The sequence below is a fragment of the Falco peregrinus genome, chromosome 3, assembly GCF_023634155.1.
Source record: "Falco peregrinus isolate bFalPer1 chromosome 3, bFalPer1.pri, whole genome shotgun sequence".
Classification (NCBI taxonomy): Eukaryota; Metazoa; Chordata; class Aves; order Falconiformes; family Falconidae; genus Falco; species Falco peregrinus.
Window position 1 is genome coordinate 21,125,694 of NC_073723.1, and position 27,481 is coordinate 21,153,174.

General features: G+C 40.6%; 1 protein-coding gene across 5 annotated transcripts in view; it reads left to right on the plus strand.

Annotated features, from left to right (window-relative positions):
* Positions 1–27,481, plus strand: part of SAMD12 (sterile alpha motif domain containing 12) — a 178,813-nt gene that overhangs the window by 61,933 nt on the left and 89,399 nt on the right. For all 5 annotated transcript variants that reach the window (XM_055799673.1, XM_055799674.1, XM_055799676.1 and 2 more), the window contains exon 4: positions 23,993–24,133. In XM_055799673.1, the coding sequence (XP_055655648.1) occupies positions 23,993–24,133 (141 nt within the window). The remainder of the gene's footprint in view (positions 1–23,992; positions 24,134–27,481) is intronic.

Genomic DNA, 27,481 nt, shown 5'->3' on the forward strand with positions numbered 1-27,481 from the left:
TTCTGCACATAGCTTATTGATAGCATCTGTTTTCCATGTCTATTTACACATTCTTTCTAGATGAGATAAACATTTGTTGTTGAAGCTGCGTGTAATGCTGTGTTGCTGGGACTGGTACCAGAATCTACAGCCTGGTAGGAGACCCTGACTTCTAGAGCTGTTGCCTAGGAATTGCTGTAAAAAGCACTGTAGGGCAGATATCTAATCTTTCTGTCATGCTACGCATTTCCTTATATTTCCTTTCCTTATATGATGATTTGCAACATCAGAAGTGGCTCTTGCGCTGTTATGAAATTGATAATGAAAATAACTATTTGAAGATTGTTTATTCTGAAGGCATAACACTTCAAGTATTTTTTCCAATTCAGAAATGTGTGGCAATCGACTGATTAGCCTGGACCAGATCAATAGGATTTTAACCGTGGTGCTATCTTTGGCCTCCATATGCTACATAAAGTAGTGCCATAAGGTTTCCTGATCTAATGATGTATTGTTGGGATGGGACTTAGAGCTGCAAAGTGTAGACAACAAATCAATCTAAAAGAAAGCAGGGTTCACACTGGCTGTGTTTGTCCCATTTTTAGGCAAGAATATATTCTACTTGTGTGAATATAATTACTACTTTTTTTCTGTGCTTATGGCTTCTTTGGGTTTAAATAATTACCTAATCTCAGGGTTTGAGATTTTGCAAAAGCTCTTGGGGTATTCAGGTTGTGAAGTTCAGGTGTTCTCTGGTGTCCATTCAGAAAAGTAATTCAAGGACTGTAGGTTTCCAGGAGATTTTATCTTGGTGCATGAATTTTCTTTAACAAAAGCAGAAGAGTTACCTACTCAGGTTGAAAGAATACATTGGTCGTAGAACTGTATAAGGCTTTTTTTTTTTTTTTTAAAAAAAAAAGGTTAAATGTTAAACTACAGTAAGCGTAATTCAAGGAGAAACGCTGACAGTGGATTGTCCAATTCTAATTTCCTGCACCTTTAACATCACTGTCATAGTTCATAGATCTGCACTGTTGCAGCATGACACAGCTTTGCCTGAGCACAGCTCTCAGGCTAGATGAAGGATCATATGGAGTGTTCATGAGCAGTCTCCTCTCTGGGCTGCGAGCAAGGCAGAGCCTTGTGAGGGGATGCTCTGTGATACTGCAATGGAGGAATGGTATTGCAATGCATACGAACCCACAAACTGCAACTAGCTCACCACACTGAATTACATTGATTCCCACATCGCTCATCACCAGAGCTGAATTCAGTAGAGCTGTCCCTGGCTGCTTATGGCAACTATGTGTTTGTGTGATGGTTTGGTTTCTAATCTACAGGGATCAGTCGCTGGAGGACAATGAGGACTTCATTTTACCAGTGAATTTCATAGCAACTGGCTGACAGTAGAGGAAATCTTGAGAGTCTTTTGTTTCAGGTACTGGTTAATGTCCATTCAAGAGACTGCAAATTTAGGCTCTGTTTTGGTCATGTCTAACTGGGACCTTCCATCATTTTCTTGTCTTAGTCTTTTTAATTTTTTTGTTTGTTTGTTTTGAGATTTTTGGTCCTTCTGTTAACAATCTTCTTTCCCAGTAGTGGAAACCTTTAGAAGTACAGGAGGGACGGTTTTCTTCTCTTACTGTATTTGGCTCCACAGAGGCACTGCCTGGCTTGGATGACTCTGTCTCTTAGCCTGGGGTGGGAGCATGCACAGTTTCTTGAAATGACTTTCTGAGTGGGTCTGTGAAGTGGTTGCTGACTGTGAAATGCTTTAAAGGTTCTAACACAAACAAATTTAGGTTGGTCTTCAGGAAGACAGCATGTTGCCATAAAGGCTTACTTTCAAGTTGTGCTTTCAAACTAGAAACTGTGGGTTTTTTTTCTTCCTCCCAACAGTTATTTAATTCTTTCAACTGAACTGCAAGTATTTTCCCTGACCTTTTATTGAAAACCATTGAAATTTTGGCAATAGCAATTAAGCCTACCAAAAATCAGTCTGATGCAAAAATAACTGACATGGAAATTTTCAGCCTCAGTGGTTGTGCTTCAGCAACACTTGATGATTGTGAAAGGTGTCAAGTGGCTATAATCATAGTCATCAACACCTGTGCTGTATGTGTGTACCTAAACATGTATTTGATCCTCTTTGTTAGGAATATATGCAATGCCTAATTGTTATGAGTCTTTCTGTTGGCTGCATTGGATGTTTCTCTGTAAAGGGAATGTCTGTTTAGAGGGGCTGCTGCTATTCTGTGAATCAACAGTATACTTTTATGGAAGCTTTAATTTTCTTCTCTTACTGCTTTATTTAAAAAATATTTTTTCAAAATAGAAATACACTGTCATTCCATATACAGAGAATAATTGTCAATAAGTTTAATTTCTTACAAATGATATCTTGTATATGCAGTTTACATGTGTTGTAGTAATTTTCATGGATTCTCTCTGAAACCTCAGTACACATGGTTTTTAAATACATTGTATATGCATCTTTAAAGTAGTGAGGTAGCTGTGGTTATGAGTGTGCTAATCAGGCCGAAGATGATTCTAGCCTAGAAATCCTCCCTTTGTCCAAAAGTAGTGCTTAGGGAGGAGTATGAGTACAGAACAAGCGTATTTCCTCCTAACACCCCCCTGCCTTCCAACAGTTTGTTGTTTGCAGTCTTCACAAGGTACAATAGCTCATCTGTTTGAGCAGCCACTATATGAACACACAGCTGAAGTCTCTGGGGTAATGTGTATGAGTAAAGGACAGACATAGAAGTGCTCATGCAACCTGAGAGCTGACATTTCCTGATTTCTGAGATCTGAGCATGCACCTTTAATATTGACTTTTCATGTGCACAGTGATGGAGTAGTGTTTTGTACTAGAAGAGATGAACATTTTAAGATGTGAGGGAGTAATAAGGGTATTTAAAAACCCCACTGAACACCAGGCTGATGAAGTAGAAAACTGTGTGCCTCTCAAGCTTCTAGTTTTTACTGATAATTAGTTAATATTTTAGTTTTAAAAAAATGATTTTCTGGGTTATTTGGTAGCACAAATACTTTTACATTCAGAAAATGAAACCTAAATGAGCACAGTATATGCCCATATGAGTCTGTTTCAGTTTTTGTACATGATCCAGACTTGTGGCATTTGATTCATAGAATCATAGCATAGTTTGGTTTGGAAGGGACCTTTAAAGATCATCTAGCCCAACCCCCTTGGAGTGAACAGGGACATCTTCAACTAGATCATGTTCCTCAGAGCCCCGTCCAACCTGACCTTGAATGTTTCCTGAGATGGGGCATCTACCATGTCCCTGGACAACTTGTTCCAGTGTTTTACCACCCTCATAATAAAAAATATTCTTCCTTATATCTAGTCTGAATCTACCCTCGTTTAGTTTAAAACCATCACCCCTTGCCCTATTGCAACAGGCTCTACTAAATAGTTTGACCCCATCACTCTTATAGGTCCCCTTCAAGTATTGAAAGGCTGCAGTGAGGTCTCCCCGGAGCCTTCTCTTCTCCAGGCTGAATAACCCCAGTCTGAGATGTTTCTGTCAACAATGATGGAAGTCTGTTTTGAAAAACTTGCAGTATTTACTTCCAGATTTCTACTGCTGCAATACATTTCTGACCTTCAGAGACACCACTTCTGAAGAACTCGCAGAGCCTTTTTATTTTGTTGAGTTTGATGAATGATGCCTGGCTTTCATTTCCCTGGCAGACTGTTTATTTTCACCAGGTGTGCTTCAGGACTGACTTTGTTTGTTTGTTTGTTTTTCCCCTTTATTAGAGAGCTGGTTAGTTGTCAGTAAAATAACAATTACAGTATCTGAGCATTTATTACTTGTTCCGGAATGCCAGCTGTCAGAATACAACTTACAGGAAAAGATGGAAACTTCATCTCTTCTTAGTCATAGTAGTCGTGAAAATTTAAGGCAAAGTAGAATATGGGGTTTTTTACATCTTATCTGAGTGAATCCTTCAGTAGGAAGCATGTATTTGCATATTCTTTATGTAAGCAAGCTCTAGCTAAACAACATCCACTAAATCTTGCACAGTCTATTGCTGACTTGCAAAAATTGCTGGGAACTGTTAGGCCAATATGATCATCCATCTGGCAGAAAAAAAATGCTGTAAACTGCAGTGCCGTTAACACTTTTGAATGGCAAAAGCTCTGATGTGCTGGATCCATTCTGTACGTCAATGAACTACCCACAGTAAAAGAATGGTATAAACAATGGTAGTCTGAAACGCTCACTTGTACAAACCTGAAATTGTAATTGGTAGCGAGAGACTGTGGGAAGCAGTATTTTTTGATAGTGTCTTTCAAAAATATATCAAGATGATTAAACAGCCTTCCCAAAGAATTTGAGGACTCGCTAGCTCTAGATTGCTATGTGAGTTTTTTAAAAAAAAACAAAACATGCAGCTTGCTGTTTTTCAATAATTAATGGCTTTCTCTGAGTGCAGAAAAGTAAAGTTGCCAAATCTGACCTTGGGCTAGAATCTTAGCTGGAATATTGAACTTTTTTAATGTAAACCACAGTGACCAGTCATGTAATTGTCCTCTGCAGGAGGTTATTGAAAAGCACTGAAACTGATTGCAACTGCAGTGGCCCAACATGGACAACAAATTAGTTTGACTCAACTTCAAATCCTTTTGCACTGACATGCCTTGTGTCCATAAACTTTGTATGTCATCTGATTGAGGGTTGGATTTGCCCTCAACAAAGTAGGCATGGATGCCCTTGTGTCCTTTTGCATTCTTGCAAGCATACCAGGTTTTCCCAAGTACTTTCTTACAACTCATACAACCAGTAAAGCAGTATCTCTTTGTGGACTGATGTGTTCTCCCCTGCTCCAGGGGCATCCAGGCAGCACTTAATCTCTAGTTTTAAATATTGGTGTGTGGCTCTTACCATCCTGTGCAATTTTAGTTTGTGGGGAGATCACGTCTTTGTCCTGATTACTCCCCAGTCATGCCTCAGGCAACTGCGTTGTGGTCATGTACTGGAAATGCTCAGTGTAATCAACACCTGGAGGGGGGAACTTTATCTTTGCCAGCTGTCAGGCAGTAGCTTCAGAGAGCTATAAAAGCAGCGGTTGAGGCAGGTTCCAAGTAAGGGGACAACCAGGACTCTCTCCAGTGCCTTTATAAAATGGAATAGCTGTGGTCGAACTATATTGAATCGACTATTGCATCTCAAAAATATGATGAGAGACGTGATGCTGTAACTTAAAAATCTTCTGCATATCTTGTTAGATGTGCCGCATTGCTTTCAAAACTTGAGGTGGTATGAAGTAATAACTCGTATCCAAACCCATGTGCTGCTAACCCACTGAACCAGGTGGAGTCATAGAAATCTTCAATGAGTACAAGTTAGAACAAGAGAAATCTGGACCATAGATCTCTACCTCAACCGATCATGTTTCCAATTCCTGTAAGTATTTAAGGCTATGGTAGAAATAGAACTTAATGGAAGGAGAAATAATGTGCTTACAGCCTTCCTGCCACATCACCGCCAGACTGAATGTAGCAGTTGGAGATGATGCAAATTCTTTATTCCTCTCTAAGGGTGATAAGAAAGCTCAGGAAAAATTATACTTATTTGTCTATCCACTTGTGTGGGTTTTTAACACAATCCAAAAATAATAATAAAAGGTAAGAAATAACAATATCACCTGACTGAAAGAGCTTTAAGAAAGGCACCAGAGGTAACTTGTCTGCTTTATTTTCATTGTAGTATCAGTGTGAGAAGGCAGAGAGAAACTTAGCTGGTAGAGAAGCAATTTAGCCTCCTTAAGCAAATGCTGTTCTAGCTTTGCACAGCCTTATGACTCTACAATAAAAATACGTTAATGTGAACAACTTTCATCTTGGTATACTGTTGAGTTTTTATTATTAAAAATAATAAATAATATCCTTAAATTTCATTGCATTTGTCATTGGATGGCTTTATACTCTTCTCTTCCTGTTTTGAAGCACTACTGCCATAACATCCAAGCAGGTCTTACAACAAATTCAGAACAAGGGCTATGTGAAAATAACTTTGTAATAAAGAGTTTATTAAAACTGAAGATAGAAATTATGAATAAGACTGTGAATGCCTCACTTATGAGATCACCCTGAAGCAGGTAAATGTATATGGGCAATATTTTGCTTTAACACACAAGTAAAATTTCTTATCTAAGCACATGGTTTTCCCACAAACTGTTCCTGGATTTGAAATAAGAGTCTCTCTCTTTCAAATTGCTTCATTTCATAGAGGCTGTTTCACATAACTGAGATTATCTGATACTCCATATTGAAGTGCAGGTCTGTCTTGCTTTCAGAAAACTCTTGCATTGCATTGCAGAAGTCAATCGTAGCAAGAAACATTTCCATTTTAAGAGCCTGGTTAGCTGGGCACTGATCTATTCTTCAGCTCTCTAGAAGCCATTTCCCTCAATCATTCTGGGACTTCTTAAGGCAGACTTGAGTTGATTCTCTTTTCTAGGCAAGTGTTTAGTGAAAGGTTTTGCAAGCTTGGGGAGTGCATTGAATGGCTGGCAATTGTAAAATGCTGCAAGTCAGAACTCGTCTCTGGAGATCCTCCAGTGTCTATAGATGCAAATGTTCCTGTTGTCAGCATGTGTGTGGATGTAAGTCAGGACCTTTCTAAAATCTTGGCATTGTGGTTGTATCTAACCTCTTCCATCATCTCTCCAGGTAAACCTCTTATAGTGTCAGTATATTTTACTTTAAAGCCTGATGAAAATATCTGCGGTGAATCTCAAAACTTAGAGTGGGAAGTGGCAATAAGAATGTTTCTTATTAACAGTTTTGTACCAATCAGGAGCCCTAACAGTACAAACTATTAGTAACTGTCTTCATATTGACCACCTCTGTGACAGCAGAGTAGTTTTCTTGGTATCTGTGCATGTTTCTGTTACAGCAGCCCCGTAGCTCTCTGCTACTATGCAGCCAGTCTGCAACAGCAGGAGGCTCTTGTCTAGCAACAAGAAGGTGCTATCCCATACTGGGGAAGTTACTTTGCAAAAGGTGGTCAGCCTGCACAGTTGCAGAAAGGTGATTTACTTTTATCACATGGTGTTTATTGCCAGTCTGGAATGATATCTTATCCCATTAATTATTGTTCTTAGGTAAAGGCCCAAACCTGGTAACTATCTTTAGAAGTACCAGATTTTTGTTAGTCTTCCTTTCTTTCTCAGATGCTCTTATTGCCCTTGCTTTAAAGCTGTTCCTGTGGAGTCTGGGCAGTCTAATTGTGCTTGCAGGTGGGAGGAGACCAGTATTTGTTAGCATTTTTTCTATGTGACCGGATAGTGTTTCAGAAGCGGTACTGGCTTAAGAGGTCAGAATTGCAGAACACATTAAGGGTGTGCCCAAGAAATGCAAATGAACTGGCACAGGCATACCCCTACAACTATAATTAATGGTTATATGAATCAGGCAGAACGTATGTGTAAAAATCCTTGACAGCTCCTCTGACTTCCACAATGTGGTATGCAGCACATTGACCTTTGGAGGTAATCCAAAATTGGACTTGCTTTTTGGGCTCTTTTTCACACGTTGTCTCTTACAGAACTTCACAGAAACAGCATTTCTTGAGGAAATGTGTTGTTGCTTTCCTCAAACACAGTATCCCAGTCATTTACACCTCTTCTTTTTCTCCTCCCTATTTCCAGTGTTCGGAAATGTTGGAACACCTTTCTCTTGTGGCATAAGTAAGAGCTGAGATAGGTCTGAAAACAGCAGAATCCTTCAAATGCCTAGAAGTGAAAATTAAATCTAAATAAATTGCCGTAGTCGTTAAAAACTGAAGCAAACATCTCTTTCCTATTGCTTTTCCTCATTTCCACTGTTGAGAGAACTAAGTTATTTGTTTACAACAGGTAAGGAACAGTGGAAGAAATTCTTTCCAGCTGCTCTGACTTGTGCCAATGGATACACAGGATTCACAAGGGAGGAAATAATTTTGTCTCACCGTTGAACCTCTGATTTCTGAGAAACCAGCTTATGCTTTTACTTCTCAGGAAGAGACAACAAATCCTGAAGTCCTCTTTGTTTAAGACTGAACACACCCTGATGTAGCACGTGTACTATTTCACTAGAGCTTGGTTGGGTTTTGCCAGCAGAACTTGTGGTTCTGTAATGTTGCCGTATTGATGTCAGTGATGCTTTCTCAAACATCTTAGTAAGGCCTGTCTTGTGCTCATGCTGCTGAAGGCTTTTACTCTTCAGGACAAGATGTCTGTGTTCACACCGTCTATGGGGAATGACCCAGTCTGTCCTCATTCCTGAGGTATACCTGGGAGTTTCTGGGGGAATGTTAAGTGATCCAGGCCAGAAACATCCCAGGAATCGTTGGGGTGATTTGATAGTACAAATGACAGTTCCAGTGCCTAGGCAACAGTGACACTCTTTAATTTACTGGAATGGACAGTGGCTGAGAATGCACATTTTTGAAACTAGCCACAGCCCTGTTTTCAGAGTATGCAAAATCAGGGGAACTTCAAAGGGCTGAAAACCTCCATGTTCTACATGCTTAATAGCTCCCATCCTTCTGCCTTTATAAAATTTCTTGTTACAACATTTCCTTTAGAGAAGTCCAATGTCTGGATGCTTCTACTGAGGGATACTGCAGGTGGTATACACTAGTATATAAACAATTTCAAGGGAGGTGCCAGGTAGCTAGGTATTTTTTCACCTGTCTCCTTGGTGTGCACATTTCAATTGAATATATTGATATACAAATTATGTAAGACTCTTGTATTCAGTAGTTGCTAATTGTGACCTCTCTGACTCTATTGAAGTTCAGGCAGCCAATTTGCTGCTTTGTACCTTCGTGGAATAGGATCAAGAGTCATTGAGCTTGGAAGGCAGTCTGGAGGTCATCTTGTCCAGCCCTTTTGTCGTGGTTTAACCCCAGCTGGTATTAAGTGCCATGCAGCTGCTCGCTCACTCTCTTCTCACCCAGAGGGCTGGGGAGGAAAATCAGAAAGGAATGTAAAACTCGAGGGTTGAGATAAGAACAGTTCAACAATTGAGATAAAATAAAAGCAAAAGAACAATAATAACAATAACAGTTATAATGAACGGGAGGGAGAAGGGGAGAGGAATGAAATCCAAAGGGAAGGGAGAAAACTGGTGACGCACAATACAGCTGCTCACCGCCCACTGACCGATGCCCAGCGAGTCCCCAGGCAATGATCAGCAGCCCTGGCCAACACCTACCCCCCCAGTTTATATACTGAGCATGACGTGCCATGGTGTGGGATACCTCTTTGGCTAGTTCAGGCCAGCTGACCTGGCTGTGTCCCCTCCCAGCTTCCCGTGCCATTCCAGCCCTCCCGCCAGCAAGGCCTGAGAAATCCAAAAGTCCCCGACCATACTGTTCCCACACCAAATCCAGAACACAGCACTGCACTAGCCACTGAGAAGAAAAATAACTATCCCAGCCGAAACCAGGGCAGCCCTGCTCAAAGCAGGGTCAGCTAGGGCAGGTTGTCCAGAGCTGTGTCCTGTCAGCTTTTAGTATCTCCAAGAATGGAAACTCTGCCACATTTCTGAACACGTGTTATAGCATTCAAACACACTCATGATAAAAAAGGTTCTTTAAGTTTAAATGGAACTTGCTGTGGTTTGGTTTGTGGCCATTCTGTCTTTACTCCTCCCATCAGGTATTTGCACATTTTGAAAAGCTCCACCTCGAGCCTCCTCTTCTACTGGCTGAGCAGCCTCAGCGCTCTCAGCCTTTCCTTATCTGACAGATACACCAATCCATTAACTATCTTCTTGGCCCTTTGCTAGACTTGCTGTGGTATGTCCATGTCTCTCTTGTACTGAGGATCCCAGAACTGGACACAGTACTTCAGCTGTGGTCTCACCAGGGTCAAGTAAAGGGAAAGGATCACCTCCCTTGACCCGCTGTTGCCCTTCTTTGTTGCAAGGACAGGCCGCTGGCTTATGTTCAGCTTGGTACCCCCCGGTCCTTTTCTTGCTCTCTGAATAACAAAAATGTTTCCTACACTACTATGAATGGACTTTATGTGATCTCCTTATCGTTTAAGTAGCACCTGGCTGCTGAGGGCAGATACAAGGTCTTGAAGACGTGACTGGGAGTGCCCATGACTCTCCGTATGTTGCAGAAAGAATCTTGTCCTGCCCACCTTCAAAGATCAGCAGAAAATTGCTTGGGAACAGACTAGAAATAACTCGATTTAGATCAGCTCATGCAACTGTGCTGAAGGATTTGTAGTTGATACTTCAATCTATAGACAGCTGTGATCCTACTTACCATCCAGCTGATTTACTTCTGGGGTATCAACCGGATTTCACACTGTCAGTGTTCGTGTGGTGTGCAACATATTCCTTAACCAGGGAAGCTTTGCAGTCTGAGAAAACTGCAGAAAATAACTTATTCCAATGGGAAGAAGACAGAAAAACACTGATCAGGAGAACCAAGCACAATGTGTATTGCAAAGAGGACTCAGAGAACGTAACAGAAGATATACAAGTGAATTGAGCAAGGAGTATTTACAGATCAGGATATTTGGTTTAGAATTTTAATTATACACTGGAAAATTAAGTAAATAATTTCTTAGTATCTGTTGTTGCTTTTTGGGTTCGTATTGCTGCTAGTCAGAGCTAGCTACGTGAATATTGTTACTTCTGCAAGTTTCACAAGACACGTGTCTACATCCCAGGAATAAGTGTTAAGCCTAAATGTTTATTATGTAGAAACAAGAAACTGTATTGCATGCATAACCAAATCTACATTTGAAACTAATCCTAAAATGATTTGGCTTTTGTATTGAAGACTGATTGCAAGCTAATGAATGGGGATGAAGATAAACAATTTAGTACTTGACTAAGGATTAAATTTGTGGCTCAGTGTTAGTACTCAGAAAACATTTTGTAGACTCTGATCATTTAGGAAAGTTTTGCCAGGCTGAAAATGATGTATTTCTTTTCTCTGTCCTCTGTGTGCATGTAAACCAGTATATTTGTGCCTGAGCTGTGTCACGAGTGGAGGCATCTTCAGTGAACATGTCAGAATAGTCACTTTTTGCACCAGGAAGGTATCTGTCCCTAGACCTAACCAGTGTGTCCCTGATACCTAGTGCATATCCTGTAAGTGAAAGCACTGTGCTTAAACAGTGTGTCATCTGCTCTCTTGGTCCGCTTAGAGAACTAGTCTTCAGTATTACCATAGGAAATTTCTGTGATGATAGTTTCCAGTCTTCTTCCTCTGTATAAATTATTATATGCAAATTGTGGGTAAGTGTTATAGTACATTCACAAGCCACAGTTGTTGCTTTTCTCTAATCTGGTTTTATTGGTTGATTAGTGTTTGTGCAACTCAGTGCCTCTAACAAAAAGACTTAAAGGTGGATCATGTCATGTGTTCAAATGTGTCCTTTCCATATACTCTTTCTTAAAAACAACATGTAAATAAAGATTCATACATAATACAGTGCTTTAACATTTGCTGTTCTGAAGTGATGCAGACTCTGAAACAAAAAAAAAATTATAATAGAAAGAAAACCCACTGAAGGTATCAGAAAGACAATTTAGTATAAAGTTAAAAAAAAAAACAAAACACACCACGATTTCCTGAAGTTTGGGAGTTTACTAGTACTTGTTCGGTTTATATAATTTTCTTTTTCTTCCTCTTCCTCTTTCCCACACTTTTTTCCAAGGCCTTTTGGAATGCTGGCTCTCACGCAGAGGTAAACAGCCCCCTGGTACTACTGCTTCCCTCTTGTACAGACCCCAATAACCTGAACTTCTCTGAACTGTCTCTTCCAAAAACTTCACTTGAAGACTGCAAGGACCTGAGACTCACCCATTTCACTGCTAGATGTGAATCAGCATCATTATTGAACTATTTTCTCATTTTAATTAGTTTAGCTTTACCTTGCAGCACTTATTTCTTGTTTTGCCTCTTCCTGCTAGATCAAATCACATTGGGAATGGGAGAATTGTTCTGCCATTTTAAGATATTGGTGAGATCCCTCTTACAAGCAGCTCTAAGTATTGCTGTAGTCACTAGAAAACATCCGCTGACCTAAAGGCTCAGCTGTAGCTCAAATTAGCCAACTCTAGCTTTGTTAATTAGTCCCTAAACTACAAGCTTTTGGAGGCTGAGAGAGTATTTTGGAGAAGTGTTGTTATATTCTTGCTTTGCTGCCATGCTCCTTTCTAGGCATCGGCTGCTGAGCAGCCAGGCAGTGAGCGACATGCACAGATCGCATTATGACTAATACAGGATCTTGGTGCAACGCCCTGGATTGCAAACTGAACTCCTGCACGCTCACCCAGAACAGTCCCTTGTGTGGTTGCTGAAAAAGCCTGGAGGCGTCTGAACATTCTAGTTACCTTTTTATTTTAGCCATGAGTTTACCCCAGTGCCTGGAGTTGCTTCCTTATGCACACCCAAAATTGTCCCACTCTGAGCAGAAAAGTAGAAGGGAAAGTAAGTCTGGCTTCCGCGCTCAGCTGGAGGGCTTTTAGATTCTGCCTCCAAGCTAACCACCTGCTTGGGCAGTTGGTGCTTCCCCTGGTGCACAGGGAGGGGAGGGTTGTGTAATGCTGCTGCCAGGACACTTCCCCAGGGGCTGGAGTGGGTTCTCTGTGTCTGGTCTGGGAAACAGGCTGGGAGCTGGCAGAGGTTTGCCCCCTTGCATCTCGAGTACAGGTTCCTGAGTGCATTGCAGCAAGGTCAGCGCAGCATTTCCTCAGGAGTCTTGAGGCTCCTGGCTTGGAGGAGAAGCTGGGCTTCAGCACATTCCCCTGAGAGTTTGGAGATGGGGCATCTCCCTCTTTTTGGGAGAGTTCATTTGCTCCTAGCTGTTGTAGTTATTTGTATAAAAAAGGTAACACGTCTTCCTGCCCTCCGGCACCTTGTAGGGGAAAATGAGCTTTTATTTTTCCTTGGGAGAGTGAGACCCAAGCCAGAGCTGGGGTCTAGGCTGCATGCTTTGGACCACAGTGCCAGGCTGCAGCCTTTGGTAAGGTTCCTGTACATTAGTGTTACATTGTTGTTGTTGTTGTTATTATTATTATTATTATTCCTGCTTCTGTATGCATGGTGAAGCCTTGTTAAGTCATAAATGCATGGAGTAAGAGAAGGCAGAATTTCAAACAACAAGGTCTGGATTCTGCTACAGGGAGCAGCTTACAAAGTAGGTACAGCAAGTCATTGCTTAGGTATCTGTTTTATTTATGATCCAAAATGACCGTGGTCTCACAGTCTTCTACAGACTGAGTGTAAGTATTAAATAGGAGGAATAGGCCAGCAGAATAAAATCCTTATGTCCTGATTATTCTCACAGTAATAAAGGCTGGAAAAAATGCAAAGGAGCTCAGCAAAGTTTGTTGTACCAGCAATGAAGCAACAGACTAGTGTCTGTAAGACTGCATATACTTGAGTAGAGGTAACTCTTACAATAGAAAGATTACCTTCCCCTAAGTTATAAAACTGCCAGTGTAACTGTAAGTTAACTGTAAGTTAAGGGTTCATCAGAGGTGGTGTGTGCAGCTTGACAAGTGCCAGGCTTCTAGTTCAAGCACCCGAGGAGAAACGGTAGAACCAAAAGTGCATCAGGAGAGATGTGGCTGATTCTTCCTTCAGGTTAGGAGAGCTGAAACAGTCTACAATGCTTAACCTACAAGCATGCTGCTTTTAATTTTCCATTTTTACTAACATGAATTATTAACACAAAACCTTCCTCATTCTCTTTTTTTTAATCAAAAAATGAAACGTAAAGCTGGTACAGGCATGGAAGAAAGCACCACCGAAAGCTGCTTGGAGATAACAACATGGGCAGGAGGGAGCCGGGGTACAGATTCGGAAATGTAACACTGAATGTACTTAAGCAATGGGATATGAAAGCTTATTTTGATATTTAATAAAATTTTAATTTTGTTCTTTTTTTTTTTTTAACAAAGCAGTGATTGGAAGCCTTCTCAAATTCTGGTCCACTGGAACCTATGATGTGCCACAGAGCTTTTGTAGTCCAGTACAGTAAGCTGTCTGGTTACATTATGTAGGTCCTCCTTGCTTCCCACAAGTTAGGAATTAAAATAAACTCAGAAAATGAATTAAATATGTTCCAAATACTGCTTCTTTGTGTAGGCTTTTGCCTGCGTGTTGTACAGAGGTTAGAGCAATCAGGAGGAAGAATGGACAGCTTTCCCCAGCATCACAGAATGAGTGAAATGGCCCACAAGATCACCTTTCGAGGCATCACGAAAACATGGAAGATATTGCTTATGAACAGATTGTCTTTCCTCATCCTTCCGTATATTGCATGCTGAAGAATTGTGTCCTTGGTGTGTATTTTGTGGTGTAGCACCTTTGGGTTATTGACTGGATTGATTAGTAGCAAATTAGAGCAAGCAGCAATATTTACTGACAATTTCTGTCCCTTGGATGGGGGAAGGACACTCCCAGAGCCTGGTCTTTAGCCACATATTTCCTACTAGTGCAGTTCCAATTCCTCAGTGGGTACATTTGTCTGTGATAGGAGCAGGTGTTCTTCCTCACTGAATTAAATGGCAGCTTTTTTTTTTAATTCACCTGTACTTCACAGGGCTTGCCTCCTTTGCTGGATGCACACACCTGTTCTATTTCTAGGCAGAACTGCAGAACCCCTTTTGCTTTAGAAATGTCAGAAGGTAAACAGTCTTCTGTGCGATTTCAAGGATTTCCCATTTCCAGTCGGGCTGGCCACTTCCAAGAATGAGTGTTTGGTTTTTTTTGTGTGCCCGTGTGTGTGGTTATTTTTCTTGGGGTAATAAATGATCTTTTTTTTTTTCTGGAAGAAAACTTATTTTTGTAAGGTCCACCATTAGGAGTTACAGGAAAGGCTCTTGTTTGAGTTTGCTGTAAAGAGTTCAGTTGATTCTAATGGTTTCCAAATTTGCTTTTCCTTTCTTAATCTCTCTGTAGAAGCTGTGCATTATAATAGATGAATCTGTGTTTACCCCTGAATAAATTAACAGGAGTTTTGCCAGCAGGCATGATCTAATGTGATTTTTTTTAATTAATAAAGAAATGGGATATGTAATGGGTTGCACACTGAGCGACATTAGATTAACTAGGTATCGAAGAACTGTGTGTCCTGCTGATGGTGGACAAAATCAAAGGCGTTGACATATTCACTGGCTCCATCACAAACAAAAAAGACCTTGAGGTTGTTTATTTGAATAGGGGGGGCATAAATCTAGCACAGAGATACCAGAAAACAATAGTCCTGGATTTTATTTCTTAAAAAATATGATGTGCAATTTAATAGAACTCCATTATTATGTGTCTTTATATCTTTATTTATAGCTGTAGATAATATATAATTTTGTACGGCCAGGAAGTAGGTTGGCAAACGTATATACAACACATAATGGGGATTTATAGACTGCCTGCTAAAGGTTTACATTTATCCTTAATTTACTTTGTGGGTCCTATTGGGTCCTTCCTGAGAGCACTAAAAATGGTTGTCTCACATTTTACAGTACATTTAAAAAGTGGTGTAATATGATTTGTTTCTGAATTTATATTTCAGAGGGGAATTCAAGTTATTACTATTTCCTCCTATTAAAATCATCAGGTCCTGAATATGTTCAGCTGAAAACCAGGACTGTCTAACAGTCTTTTACTCAAGACTTGTAAGGAATCAATATAGTTCCCATCAGTACAGTAAATTACTTACTGAACCACTTCCAGTAATCATGATGCTCAATTTCTCATTAACCCCTTCCCTTCTCTGTATAGAATGATTATTGTCTTAGAATAAAGTTATTTTGTAATATATCTGTAAATCATTAGACACTAGGGTAATTGATTCAAAATTTGATAACTAAGGCTGTTACGTATCTGTAACAGTTCTGTTTACTATCTTTATCAATGATCTGGATGAGGGTATCAAGTGCACCCTCAGGAAATTTGCAGAGGACACCAAGCTGGAGGGAGTGTTGATCAGCTTGGGGACAGGAAGGCTCTGCAGAGGGATCTGGACATGCTGGATCGATGGATCAAGGCCAGTTGTATGAGGTTCAACCAGGCTCAGTGCCGGGTCCTGCACCTGGGTCACACCAGCCCCACACAGCGCTACAGGCTGGGGCAGAGCGGCTGGAAAGCTGCCTGGGGGAAAGGGCCTGGGGGTGCTGGGTGACAGCCAGCTGAACATGAGCCAGCAGTGTGCCCAGGTGGCCCAGAAGGCCGACAGCATCCTGGCCTGTATCAGCAATCGTGTGGCCAGCAGGACAAGGGCAGTGACCGTCCCCCTGCACTGGGCACTCGTGAGGCGGCACCTGGAACCCTGTGTTCAGTGTTGGGCCCCTCACTGCAGGGGGGACACGGAGGGGCTGGAGCGTGTCCAGAGACGGGCAACGGGGCTGGGGAAGGGGCTGGGGCACAAGTCTGATGGGGAGCGGCTGAGGGAGCTGGGGGTGTTCAGCCTGGAGAAAAGGAGGCTGAGGGGGGACCTTGTCGCTCTCTGCAGCTCCCTGACAGGGGGCTGTAGGCAGGTGGGGGTCAGTCTCTTCTCCCAGGGAACAAGTGATGGGGCAAGAGGAAATGGCCTCAAGGTGCACCAGGGGAGGTTTAGATTGGATATTAGGAAAAATTTCTTCACTGATGGAGTTGTCAAGCATTAGAACAGGCTGCCCAGGGAAGCGGTGGAGTCACCATCCCTGGAGTTTTTTACAAGATGCTTTTTTACATGGGGTTTAGGAACATGGTTTAGTGGCGGACTTGGCAGTGCTGCATTAACGGTTGGACTTGGTGATCTTAAAGGTCTTTTCCAACCTAAACGATTGTGCGATATAAGGATGTGTGGTGCTCCCACACAATTAAAGTGTACAATTAAATACTTTCTTGAAAATGTGTGGATGAGTCAAGGAGCAGGAATTGCTTGCTGTATTTATAGGAGGAGTTAGGAGTCAGGAGACTCACTTCTGGAGAGCAATTTTTGTCTTTAGCATAACTTTTCAAGACACGTGGCGTGTTTTGAGCTGCTTGGCTGGAAGAAAGTATCTACCAGGGAGAGAGTATGGGAACTTTTAAAATGCAGTCCCCACTGTCTGTCAGTATTTTTACATGACTTCACCTGTACTGCAGGTTTGTTGTTTTCATTTATTAGCATAAATTCAACTTCGTTGTGACTGAGCAGATGGACATGCTTGAGCCTGTGTAGCAGGACATAGGAGCCCCAAAGGTGGTTGTGAGTGGGGAGAAGCAGCTGGGGTAGCTAGCTGGGAGAGGTCTTCGGAACGAGCCAAGGAAGAACCGAGTGCCAGGAAGACAACCTCTAACTTGGTGCATTTTTGGAGACCATTGTTGAGCAGGAAATACATAGCTCAAAGGATTTTTTGAATTAAGAGAAGAGAAAATAATGGCATTATTTGATGGAGTATAGAGGGAATTAGGAAAGGCAGTGCTAAAGTGAGGGGAAGTTACACCAAACTAACTGGGGTTAAATAGCTTCACAGCTGTATTACTGACCACTTAGTAAAGTTTGTCAGAAACAAACAGATTTAGAAACAAAGTAATGTCGCAGTTGTTGCTAATTTTGTATTTGAAAATGCAACTAAGTTAAAGCCTGTGTTGAGTTCATTTTGTTTCATATCCTGTTCATGCTTGTGGTTCAGAAGTATGGAGGAAGGGCAGAATGGTGCAAAAGGACTGTGACCTGAGAGAGGTTTATGGAAATAAACAGGTTTTATTGTAGATTTAGTGGCAGCAGTAACAATAGTCACCACTTCCTCTTGTCAGAACTATAAACAGACATGATTTGAAAACAAAGGATGCAGATAATATTCAGAAAGTGCCTTTGTTTACATAGCTGCTTTTCTGAGTTTGATCATTCATTAATTGACTAGTATGACAGTGTTTTCTTTGAGAAACTTTACTGTAGAGCTGGCCTCATCCAGATCCAGAAAATAATGAATGAGAAAAAGCCATAAAATCATTTTATTCTTCTCTGATAATAATGAATGTAAGTGTGTCCAAAGATAATTTGATACATAAGTAAATACCTTCCTGTGCTTTCCTGCACTTCCACTGGAGACATACAGGCCTCTCCTGTTCCTGTGGCTTACCAGAAAGTAATTCCTACAGCTCCACAGAGGTTTGTTGCATTTGTTTAACAGTATGAGAAAGCACAAGAACGCAGGCTCTGATGTTGGAGAACTGTCTCAGTTGGAGATCTCTGACATTCCTCAAGGTTAAATAGTCTTCTTTGCTCCTTCTGGTCCCTGTCATTAGAAACTATTGTCCTCTCTGCTTTATTTCCACAGCAGTATCCCTTGTGTCTCCTATCTGTCTAAGCTGGTCCCCAGTTGAGAGTTGTTTGTCATGTCAGAAGTACCTGGCAGCTACCAATAACAATTTTGGGATCTAATTCTTCTTTGTCTAGGCTGGCACCTGCCATTAGGCTAGAAGGTAGATCAACAATGCGTTTGTTGCTATGGTGTGTCTGATGAAAAATGAATCCGCTTTTACTTTTTGAGCAAGGGAGTCTTCCCTGATTAATGAGATATTAGATAGCTGAAGTGGGCCCGAGAGGGTGGTAATGCAAACTGCAGTTTTCCAAGACTTTGTACCAGTATTGGGGTTAAAATTATTACTAAGATGAGCCAGATCTAATGGTTTTGCAAGAAAAACTATAGATTTGCCACAAGACATTGATGACAAAGTGGCTGATGCGTCTGGTTGCCTAGTAGTGAGACTGGCATGAGAAGGAGGGATGTGCTCTTAAATTCTCACGCAGAATGCAGAAAATCTAGAACTGTAGAAGATCTGATGGGTTATGAAGAACAATGTCATGAAGTCACATCAAGTTTGCTCTGAAGATTTGATTGATTTATGGTTTGTGCTTCTTTTACAAGATGTTTCTGAACTCATTGTCCTTAATTGTATTCTCCATTTGTTCTCTTTTCAGCTTAGTTCCTTAGTTTAATACTCCTCTTTGCCTGATGTTCAACTCCCTCCACTGCCATCGTGAGGTCATTTTAGTTCTGTAGGTGACTATACTTCGTCTTACCTTGTCTCATAATTTCACCATTCCACACTTTGAAGTCATAGCCTTTCTCTGCCTGTGCTTGTTTGAATTCTTCTTTCCTGAGTCTATGATGAGAATTTTATACTTGTGTCTCAGCCGCCTCTGAACAATGATATTAATGTTTGTGTCTCTGTCATGAAATGTCCTACTTGGTAAGTCCTAGGAGGCTTGTTTTTAAGCAATGAAGTGTAGCCAACAGTCAGCCTATATAAGCAAGAAGAAAGCTGTGATCAAGCTATTTCAAGTAGAAAACCCCAGTGAACTAGAATTAAGAATGTTTGTGGAACTAAAGAGGTAAATACAAAAGCAATATGCTTGAAATTGTTCTACCACAAAACTAGAGAAGCACATTATTATTAATTAAGAAAGAATATCCTGTTGTGTCAACAATTTAAAATGGTATTTGCAGAATTTAAGTATAAACTTGAAAAAATTTTCAACTTGCATAATATAGGGGCTTAGTGAATCCCATGTTCCTGTTTTTCTAGCTTTGTCAGCTGGATCTATCGAGAAGTATAGTCAAAATTCATGACTGAAGTTTACAAATCACGCAAGCAACAGATAAGCTGAACGTTGAACTGTTAACCAAATACTGCAATACAACTAGAGAACACTTGAAGCAATTAGTAAGAAATCAATATAAAACAGTGAAAAATGGGCAGTGAGCGTCTGGAATTTTCTGGCCCAGGAGGCTGCAGAGGCAGACAGTATCAGGAAGATCAGATAAATTTATAGACATCAGGACAATAAGTAGGTGCTAAAAATGCCATACTCTCTAATAACCCTAGTATAACAGTTCTGGATGCTGGCACGGTACAAAGGGAATGACTTCAGAAAGTATCTTCCCAATAGCTCTCCTGAAATATATCTCCTACTTCTACTCTGAATACAGGGCTGGGTGAGCTGTTGGTCTGGCATTAGGGCATTTTTTAATGTCTTTCTGTTCTCCACCCTGTTCTTTCTTTCCTAGATTCTGTGTCCCATGGTAAGTAAACTAAATATCTTTTGTCTTGATAATCAGGTATACCTGTCATATCAGGAGACAAGATGACCTTTCTTGGCCATATTTCACACACATCATTTGTTCCCACTAGTGGTTTATGATTTTCATTAACTTTAAATTAGTCATAGTTTTCTTCAGGGTTTTGCTTTGGTCAGTGAGACCAGCCTCTTATTAACTATCTGCTCTCATTTCTACATGTTTAATAAGTCCTTTCTTACCTATTCATTCACCTTCATTACAAGTGTACTTTCAAGGCTTCTCGCATGGTGTCCCTCTAGACATCTGTGAACTGGCAGTTGGTGCAGCTTCACAGGCTCAGAGGGAAGAGCAGTAGGCTGCACCTTGCAGGGAGGTGTGAGCGGTTCGGATTAGGTACAGCAGACTGCAACATTCCTCGCTCTAGGGCCAATGACAACCTCATTGGACCAATGCTTATACTCATAGTAATGTTCTGTGGCATGCAATGTTTCTCCTTCCATTCAAATTTTCATCTAATCCCAGCTTGATCAAATGAGATCTGCAGCAGCTAAGTCATATTAGAAAAAAATTAGGCCATCAATCCATTATTAAGCTGGAAAGTATTTTATGTTTTGTGGCTGCCCTTGGGGTGTCTCAGAACATTCCACGGCTGATCTGTCCCGAGTATGAGGGCTGGGGTTTAGGTGCTAAAAGATACCTACAGATACTGAGGGCGTTGTGGGTTTTTTTAAAGCATTTGGTTTCCAGCCTTCAATTAGCTAGAACCAAGGCCTAGGTGTTTGTGACTATGATCTTTATGACTCTGTTTGTCAATGTACTCTTAAAAAAATATCTGCTGGTCTCCTTTATAGATGTAGCTGCTACATCTAAGAGGTAGTGCCAGTTCTGTTATTCTGGGAATTTTTCCTGATGTGTAGGTGAAGTTCCTTTACTTGTGTCCAAAGCAAAGATCAGTATACATTCTTAGGGAATGTTACATTTGTTACATGTTCTGCTCTTGATAAGATGTTTTGTCCAGACTCTCTGAAAAGTAAAAATGTATCCACAATTTTTACTGTATAGCTGTCTCGCTGTTTTAACCATGATGCTTGCCAAACCTTCATACAGGTTGTTTCAAAAAATCACAGAACAGCTGATGTTGGAAGGCATTTCTGGTGATCATCTAGCCCAACTGCCTACTCAAAGCAGAGGCAACTATAGCAGGTTGCTTAGGACCTTGCTGGTCAGGTTTTGAATGTTTCCAAAGATGGAAACTCCACGATCTCTCTGGACAACTGGTTTCAATGTTCAATAATTCTTACAGAATTCTTAGCACCAAATGAAAACTCTTTCAGATATGTATAGTACAGGAAGCAAAACATGGAGGCATCCAGAATCATTAGCTGATTGTCAGGACCTTGACCGTAGTAACTAATTGGCTTCAGTGCCTGATCCAGGCATTACTGATACCATTTCAAAGGCTGGACTTAGTACCAGAATAAAAAAAAAAGATATTTCAGTTCTGACTTGGATGTTGTTGTTCTGAGTGTTGAGGGAAAAGAAAGTATGGGGAGGATTGAATTTTCTTAGTTCAAGTCACTTACTGCATCCTTGAAATGCCATATTTGGATGTTTGCCTTCTTACCCCATCACTGCCTCATCATGCCACCTTGGATTTGGTTCAAGAGAGAGTTAATTTAAGGCAACTTGTGCAAGCTGCTGCAGATAGTATGAGTCAAAGACCATTTTTCCCCAATGCCATTGTGCTTTAAGCCTAAGTCACAGAAGAAATGGCATGCCAGGAGCTCAAAAGAGACATCTCTTTTTTGTGCATACTCAGCTTCCGAAGGCAGTGACTGGGGTAGAAAACCAATTTGAATGTGAAATAAAGAGTTGCCCAGAGGAAGTAAAGAGTAATTACTATATCCATGGCCAAAAGAGATGGAGGGTGCTGGATGAGATGCATAGCCTCTGTCTGTCCTTTCATATTACTGTTGCTGACTCCCTGCCCTGAGATGACATGCATGTTGGCATTCTTTAAACTGATGACTTGTTTATTTTTTGTTTGCTTTCAGTTGTTAGATTGACATTACAGACCATACTCTTGGACTGCTGTACATCCTTTATAAATTGCTTTAAGATGTTCTAGTGTGATAAGATGATATAAAAATTGAAGTCATTATTACTGTCTGTTTCACCAGGGGAACTGGACAGCTGGCATTGATCTGTAAGAGACTGATTTCCATATTTTGTTATTACATTAACCCATAGAATTCTTCTTGTTTATGATTTCAAAGAAAGTTTTTTTTTTAATCAAAAGGGCATCTTCCTTAGTGTGTAGTGCTTGAGAGACATAGAAGGGCAGAAAGTGTATGAATCCTGTAATTTTTTATCTGATCAATAACTTCTAGCTTTATTAATAGCAATATCACAGTATTTTACATGACATTGTACCCACTAACCACTTCACAGAACTGCTTGGGAGAGAAATCTAGCAGTTAGTGAAGGGTATACCACTAACTGCTTGGTTTGGGGCAAGTATTATGTGCCCCTTTAAATTCTTGGCATTAATCTTAAATTTTTTAATTAAAATAATCATAAAAATTCTGTGCTCATTGCTGTTTTGCAAGGAAAGAGATGGAATAAGGGCCTTATCTTGCCATGTTGAGTAGCCATTTATAAAGAGCTAAATTGTACCATTCATCCAGAGGCCACAGTAATGGTAGCACAGAGGCTGCTGTGTTGCAGAGGGAGTAACTTGCTCTTCACTCTCTTCTTCTGGTTTCAGAATAAAGCCTGAGAAATCATAGGAGAGAATTTTAATAATTAAAAAGATTTGAGTGTGTTTAAAAAAGTGAACCAAACAACATGTCATTTTCCAAGGTAGTATCAGTGTAGCTCCAGTAGGATTTGGTGGTATTGGCCAGAGCAGCTTTGGATAGCAAATGCATATACTGGCAATCAAGGGTTAGTAGAAGGCTGCAGGGCACTCCTCCCTGCACTAGCTCACAGCAGTGATGAAGACTAAAAAAAGTTTTGGGTTTCTTCTTAAGGTAAAGCTCTGCTTGATGCTTTGGTTCTTTGCTTGGTCCAAAAACTTCCTTAGTGTTGGCTTAGCCAGCATGCCACCTTCCTCCTCTTTAGTTATAGCATAGTGATGCCCAAAAGATGGAGTCAGAGTTCCACTAGCAGGATCTGGGGAGTGTGGATTGTTTCATTTTTTTAACATCTACAATCTGAGTAGGATTGTGGCTCAACATTACCCTAATGGTGAAGATAAGTCACAAACCAGGAGTGATTGCCTGCAAAGACCATAGGCTCCTTATAGTTGGGCAAATGTGTTTTTATTTTGGGGCAAACACTTTTTTTCAGAAATGATTTAGGTATAACCGGTAGCGTGAAAGGAAATCTCTGGCTCTTTTTTTCAGTTTTGCTGTGATAAGTTACTGTTGAGAGGGATTTGGAAGGCTGGAACACAAAATACAGGGCCCTTCAGAGAAATGTGTTATTACACTATAGACATATCGGAATTGCAACAATATTTATCCTCAGTATATCTTAAATTTATTAAATTGGTAAAATTCACTTTCACTTGTGGTGTCTTGTCAGTAATGTAGATGCTTGAAAATAGGTGAGGGTTTATTTAGGCACCTGGACTAATTGTAGACTTACAGGGGACATCCTACCTGTGGGAGACCAGCTGGCACTTAAGAACAATTTGTTGCCTGAAACGCCACAAGATACCTATTTTACATGCTTAAATGTCTCACAAAGCACCAAAGCAATACAGAAAATCAGAAAGAGAAGGGAGGAGTGGAACACAGGTCTCTGAGAGTAACAAAGTGCGTAACTGGTGAAACAGTAACCTTTCAGACTGAGGTATTTCAGGGCTGAGAGGTTTTTCTGTAGCAAACAGTCCTGTCAGAGTGAGAATATTGCATTAATGGAAATCCTTAAGTGATTTTTCCTTTTACCTTTTGCATCTAGGCCGTGCTTTGCTGAGACTTACTGACAAAAAGCTTGAACGAATGGGCATTGCCCAGGAAAGCCTGCGACAGCACATTCTGCAGCAAGTCCTTCAGCTGAAGGTGAGAGAAGAAGTCCGAAACCTCCAGCTGCTTACACAAGGTATGAAAAATAATTTTGATATGGACAGTTATTGAGATCAGGTAGGAGAAGTTTGCCTGAGGGCATAAAAGGTGACTTGATGTTCTGCAAGAAATCATGCGTGAAAATGTCTCATAGATTCCACATGCTTTCCAAGGTGGGAACAAAAGGTAAAATAATGCATAAATAAATAGACATGTTCAGCTGTCTGTTTTGCATGATGAATAAGCTCCATCTACAGCTTGACGGTAGTCTTACTTAAATGTCTGCTTACTAAGATGAAAATAATTACATATAAAGGGCACGAGTAGTGAACATAGTGCCTTTACAGATATTGTGCATTTTGCATTAATTGTTTACTTTCAGCGTCAGATAAAAGAGTAATCTCTGTAACGTGTTTTATGGTAAGAGCTGTCAGTGGAAAATTACCTGTTAGACTGTTTTTTGCAGATGGATGATTCCTTTTTCATGTTGGAGTAATTTTATTGACTTGAATAGAGTTGTTTCTAATTTATACTGCTAAGAAAACACAAAACTGGGCAAACTGGGCTCAATATGGAGATCTTGATTAGAAGACGGGGAAGAAGGAGTAACAAAAAAGCTTATACATATTTTCCAAATGAGGTTAAGGTGGTTTATGATGACTTGTGTTATTAGCTCTCTATTAAAGCTTTTTAACAGCTGTGGTAACATGGAAGAAAAGCAGTCATGGTGGCAATAGTGTAAAGGAATATTTAGAAATCCTCTGCTATATACCTGCAATACTTTCTCAATGTTATATGTTTGGTAGTCCAGCGAGATAACATAAACTACGTACTTCTGTGGTGTTTTGGTTCAGTGCCTGTTATATGTCACATCATATGAAAAAAATAGAGTTCTTCAGTACATGCAGTGTATTTTTAACAAAATGTCCTTCACACATGGCATTATGTTCCTGATTAAGCTTTGCTCACTTGTGTTTGGGGAAAAACTCTCTGATTAGTTGAGTAAGCTGCATTTTATCTGAAAGAGCTGATGTCTCAACTGAATTGTTCCTTCAGGCTTGATGCTGTGTGGATTGTGATGAAGAGCTTTAAGGCTCCTTCATTTTTCTATGATCTGTGAATATGAGATACCCTCATCTTGCGTCACGTCAAAGGCAGTGCACGTGCTGAAGCATCAGTGTCTTCCCCAGATGTTTAGAACTGTTCCTCTTCCCTTTATCCATTCATCCTTTCATCCATTATTCCTGTGTCCTTTTCTTCAGTCTTGGCCAGGTTCTCTTTTCCCCTGCATCTGGAGTGTTACTTGAGAGTTTGCTGGACTATGAAGTTCTGGTCACCAACCATTGCTCTTTTAGGCCTGCTTATGGAACTTGGGATTTTATTGATAAGGGACAATGAAGACCCACTAGATATAAATTTGGTTCAGTTGATCACCACAGTCCAGAAAGATTTCTCCATCAACCTGTGTTTGGCATTGAGAGCACTGTGTTTCCGGGCTTCTGCTTTATTGTTTCTCTCTGGATCCCTTCTGGACACATCAACTGGTGTATGAGTCGTTATCAGACAAACAGTGGCAACTGCCATTTCAAGGAATTCAGGGCAGCATCCTTTGAGATTTATTCCTTGTCGATACAGCTAAGGATACAATTTTGGACTTTGATAGAAGGATGAATAAACACGTTGCTGGACTATGAAGGACAGAGTAGTGATAGATACATGGATGTGTGTTTAACGCACTCTCTCTGCCATGTAGAGAGAATGTTGTTATTTAGTTTGATCCTATAAAAGGCATGCCATCATATGCTTTATGAAAGCCAGCACAAGCTTACAAAAAGCTGGTGGTCTGCGGCTCCTGCTGTCTTCCCCCACAGTGGTGCTGGCCATTGCATTGCACTTCAGCTCAGCTGCAACCTTCTTAAATAGAGCTGGAGTTCTGGGGCAGCACAACAGTCCATAAAACGTGCCCTTGTGCAGCAGAACTGTGTTAGTTGTGTGATCCCAGAGAGGGGGGACAGTGAGTGATAGGATGACAGCAGTATTCCTATTCCTATCACCTCATTTACACCAAGTCGGAGTGTGTGTCTGTTGAAACTGCTTATTTGCAGGTACTAAGGTTAAGGTGTAATTTCTGAACTACAGTCTGTAAAGCTGTGTGTATGTCAGTTGTTCTCCAATACTAGTTCTGTTCCCCTTGCCCAGTTTCTTCAAACTGTGTCCACTCGTATTCCTATTATGTTTTATACGTTCCTAATCCAGGTTGTTACTGGAATAGCTTTCTGTAAGTGCTTTTCTGTTTCAGAGAACATATAGAGAACATTTTTTCTCTGAAAAGTAATGCATTTGCATGCCAGCAGTTTCTGCCTTTTGGAAATTCCACTTGCAAAATGCAGGTCACAGTGTAGCTATTGCTACACTTTGCTTTGCTGTCCTCCAAAATGTCCTCCAAAAAGAGGTGAAAAAAAGCCCTCTGTCTCAGCACACGGCTCAGGAGATTGTTAGGTGAAAGAAGCTGTTAAAACCTCTTTCTGAATTAATGTAGCACACAAGCTGGGTTGCAAGCAATGAAGTCCTCATTCAGAATACATTGATGTCAGCAAAAAGGCTTTCCACTGACTTTAGTTCGTACCCCAATAGAAGCTGGAGCAAAGGGGAGAAGTTTAAAAAGGGAATTATGTAATACTTAACAGATATTTTAAGTCGTTTTGTGTTCTGTTGTCCGCAGAGAAAGTTAACCTCATTTTAAAAACTCAGTAGAGAAGTAGCATTCTTTCAGAAAATGACTTAAAACTGTTTCATTCTTCTTCATTCAGGACACACCATCTAGTCTATTCTGGGGATCTTAAAGCCACAAGAGTACGTGATTGTGTAATTGAAGGCTTGTCTTGAGTTTTAGGAAGACTTTTCTTTGGACTAAGAACTGCCTGATTGAGGCTATTATCAGCAGAAACGCTATTCCAACCTCCACTAGGATAGAAGGGCACAGACCCAACTACTGATTTGTGCTTTTTTTCCAGACTTAGTGATGTTGAGGAACTAATTTGACAAAATATCTTCCAGTGTCTCTTGGGGAGAGCTGCACGCTGTTGGAAACACCATTATTGTACTGTTATCACTGTAAGCCTGAGTTGAAAGATCATTTTTTTAAAAAAATGCCTTACATAACTACACAGAGAAGGAAGGAGTTATTTTGAGTTTTTTCAATGTGAGTCCTGCATTTGGCTAGCATAGAAGAGACTGTCCTCAAAATGATAGAACAGTGCTATGTGTGATTCTAAGCAAAGTATCCATAGACAGCAATCTGCTAATAGGGCTGAGCTTGAGAAGCATTTTTGGATTTGGATTAAAGGATACCTGCATTTGAGATTACTTTTGGCCCCCTCCTGAG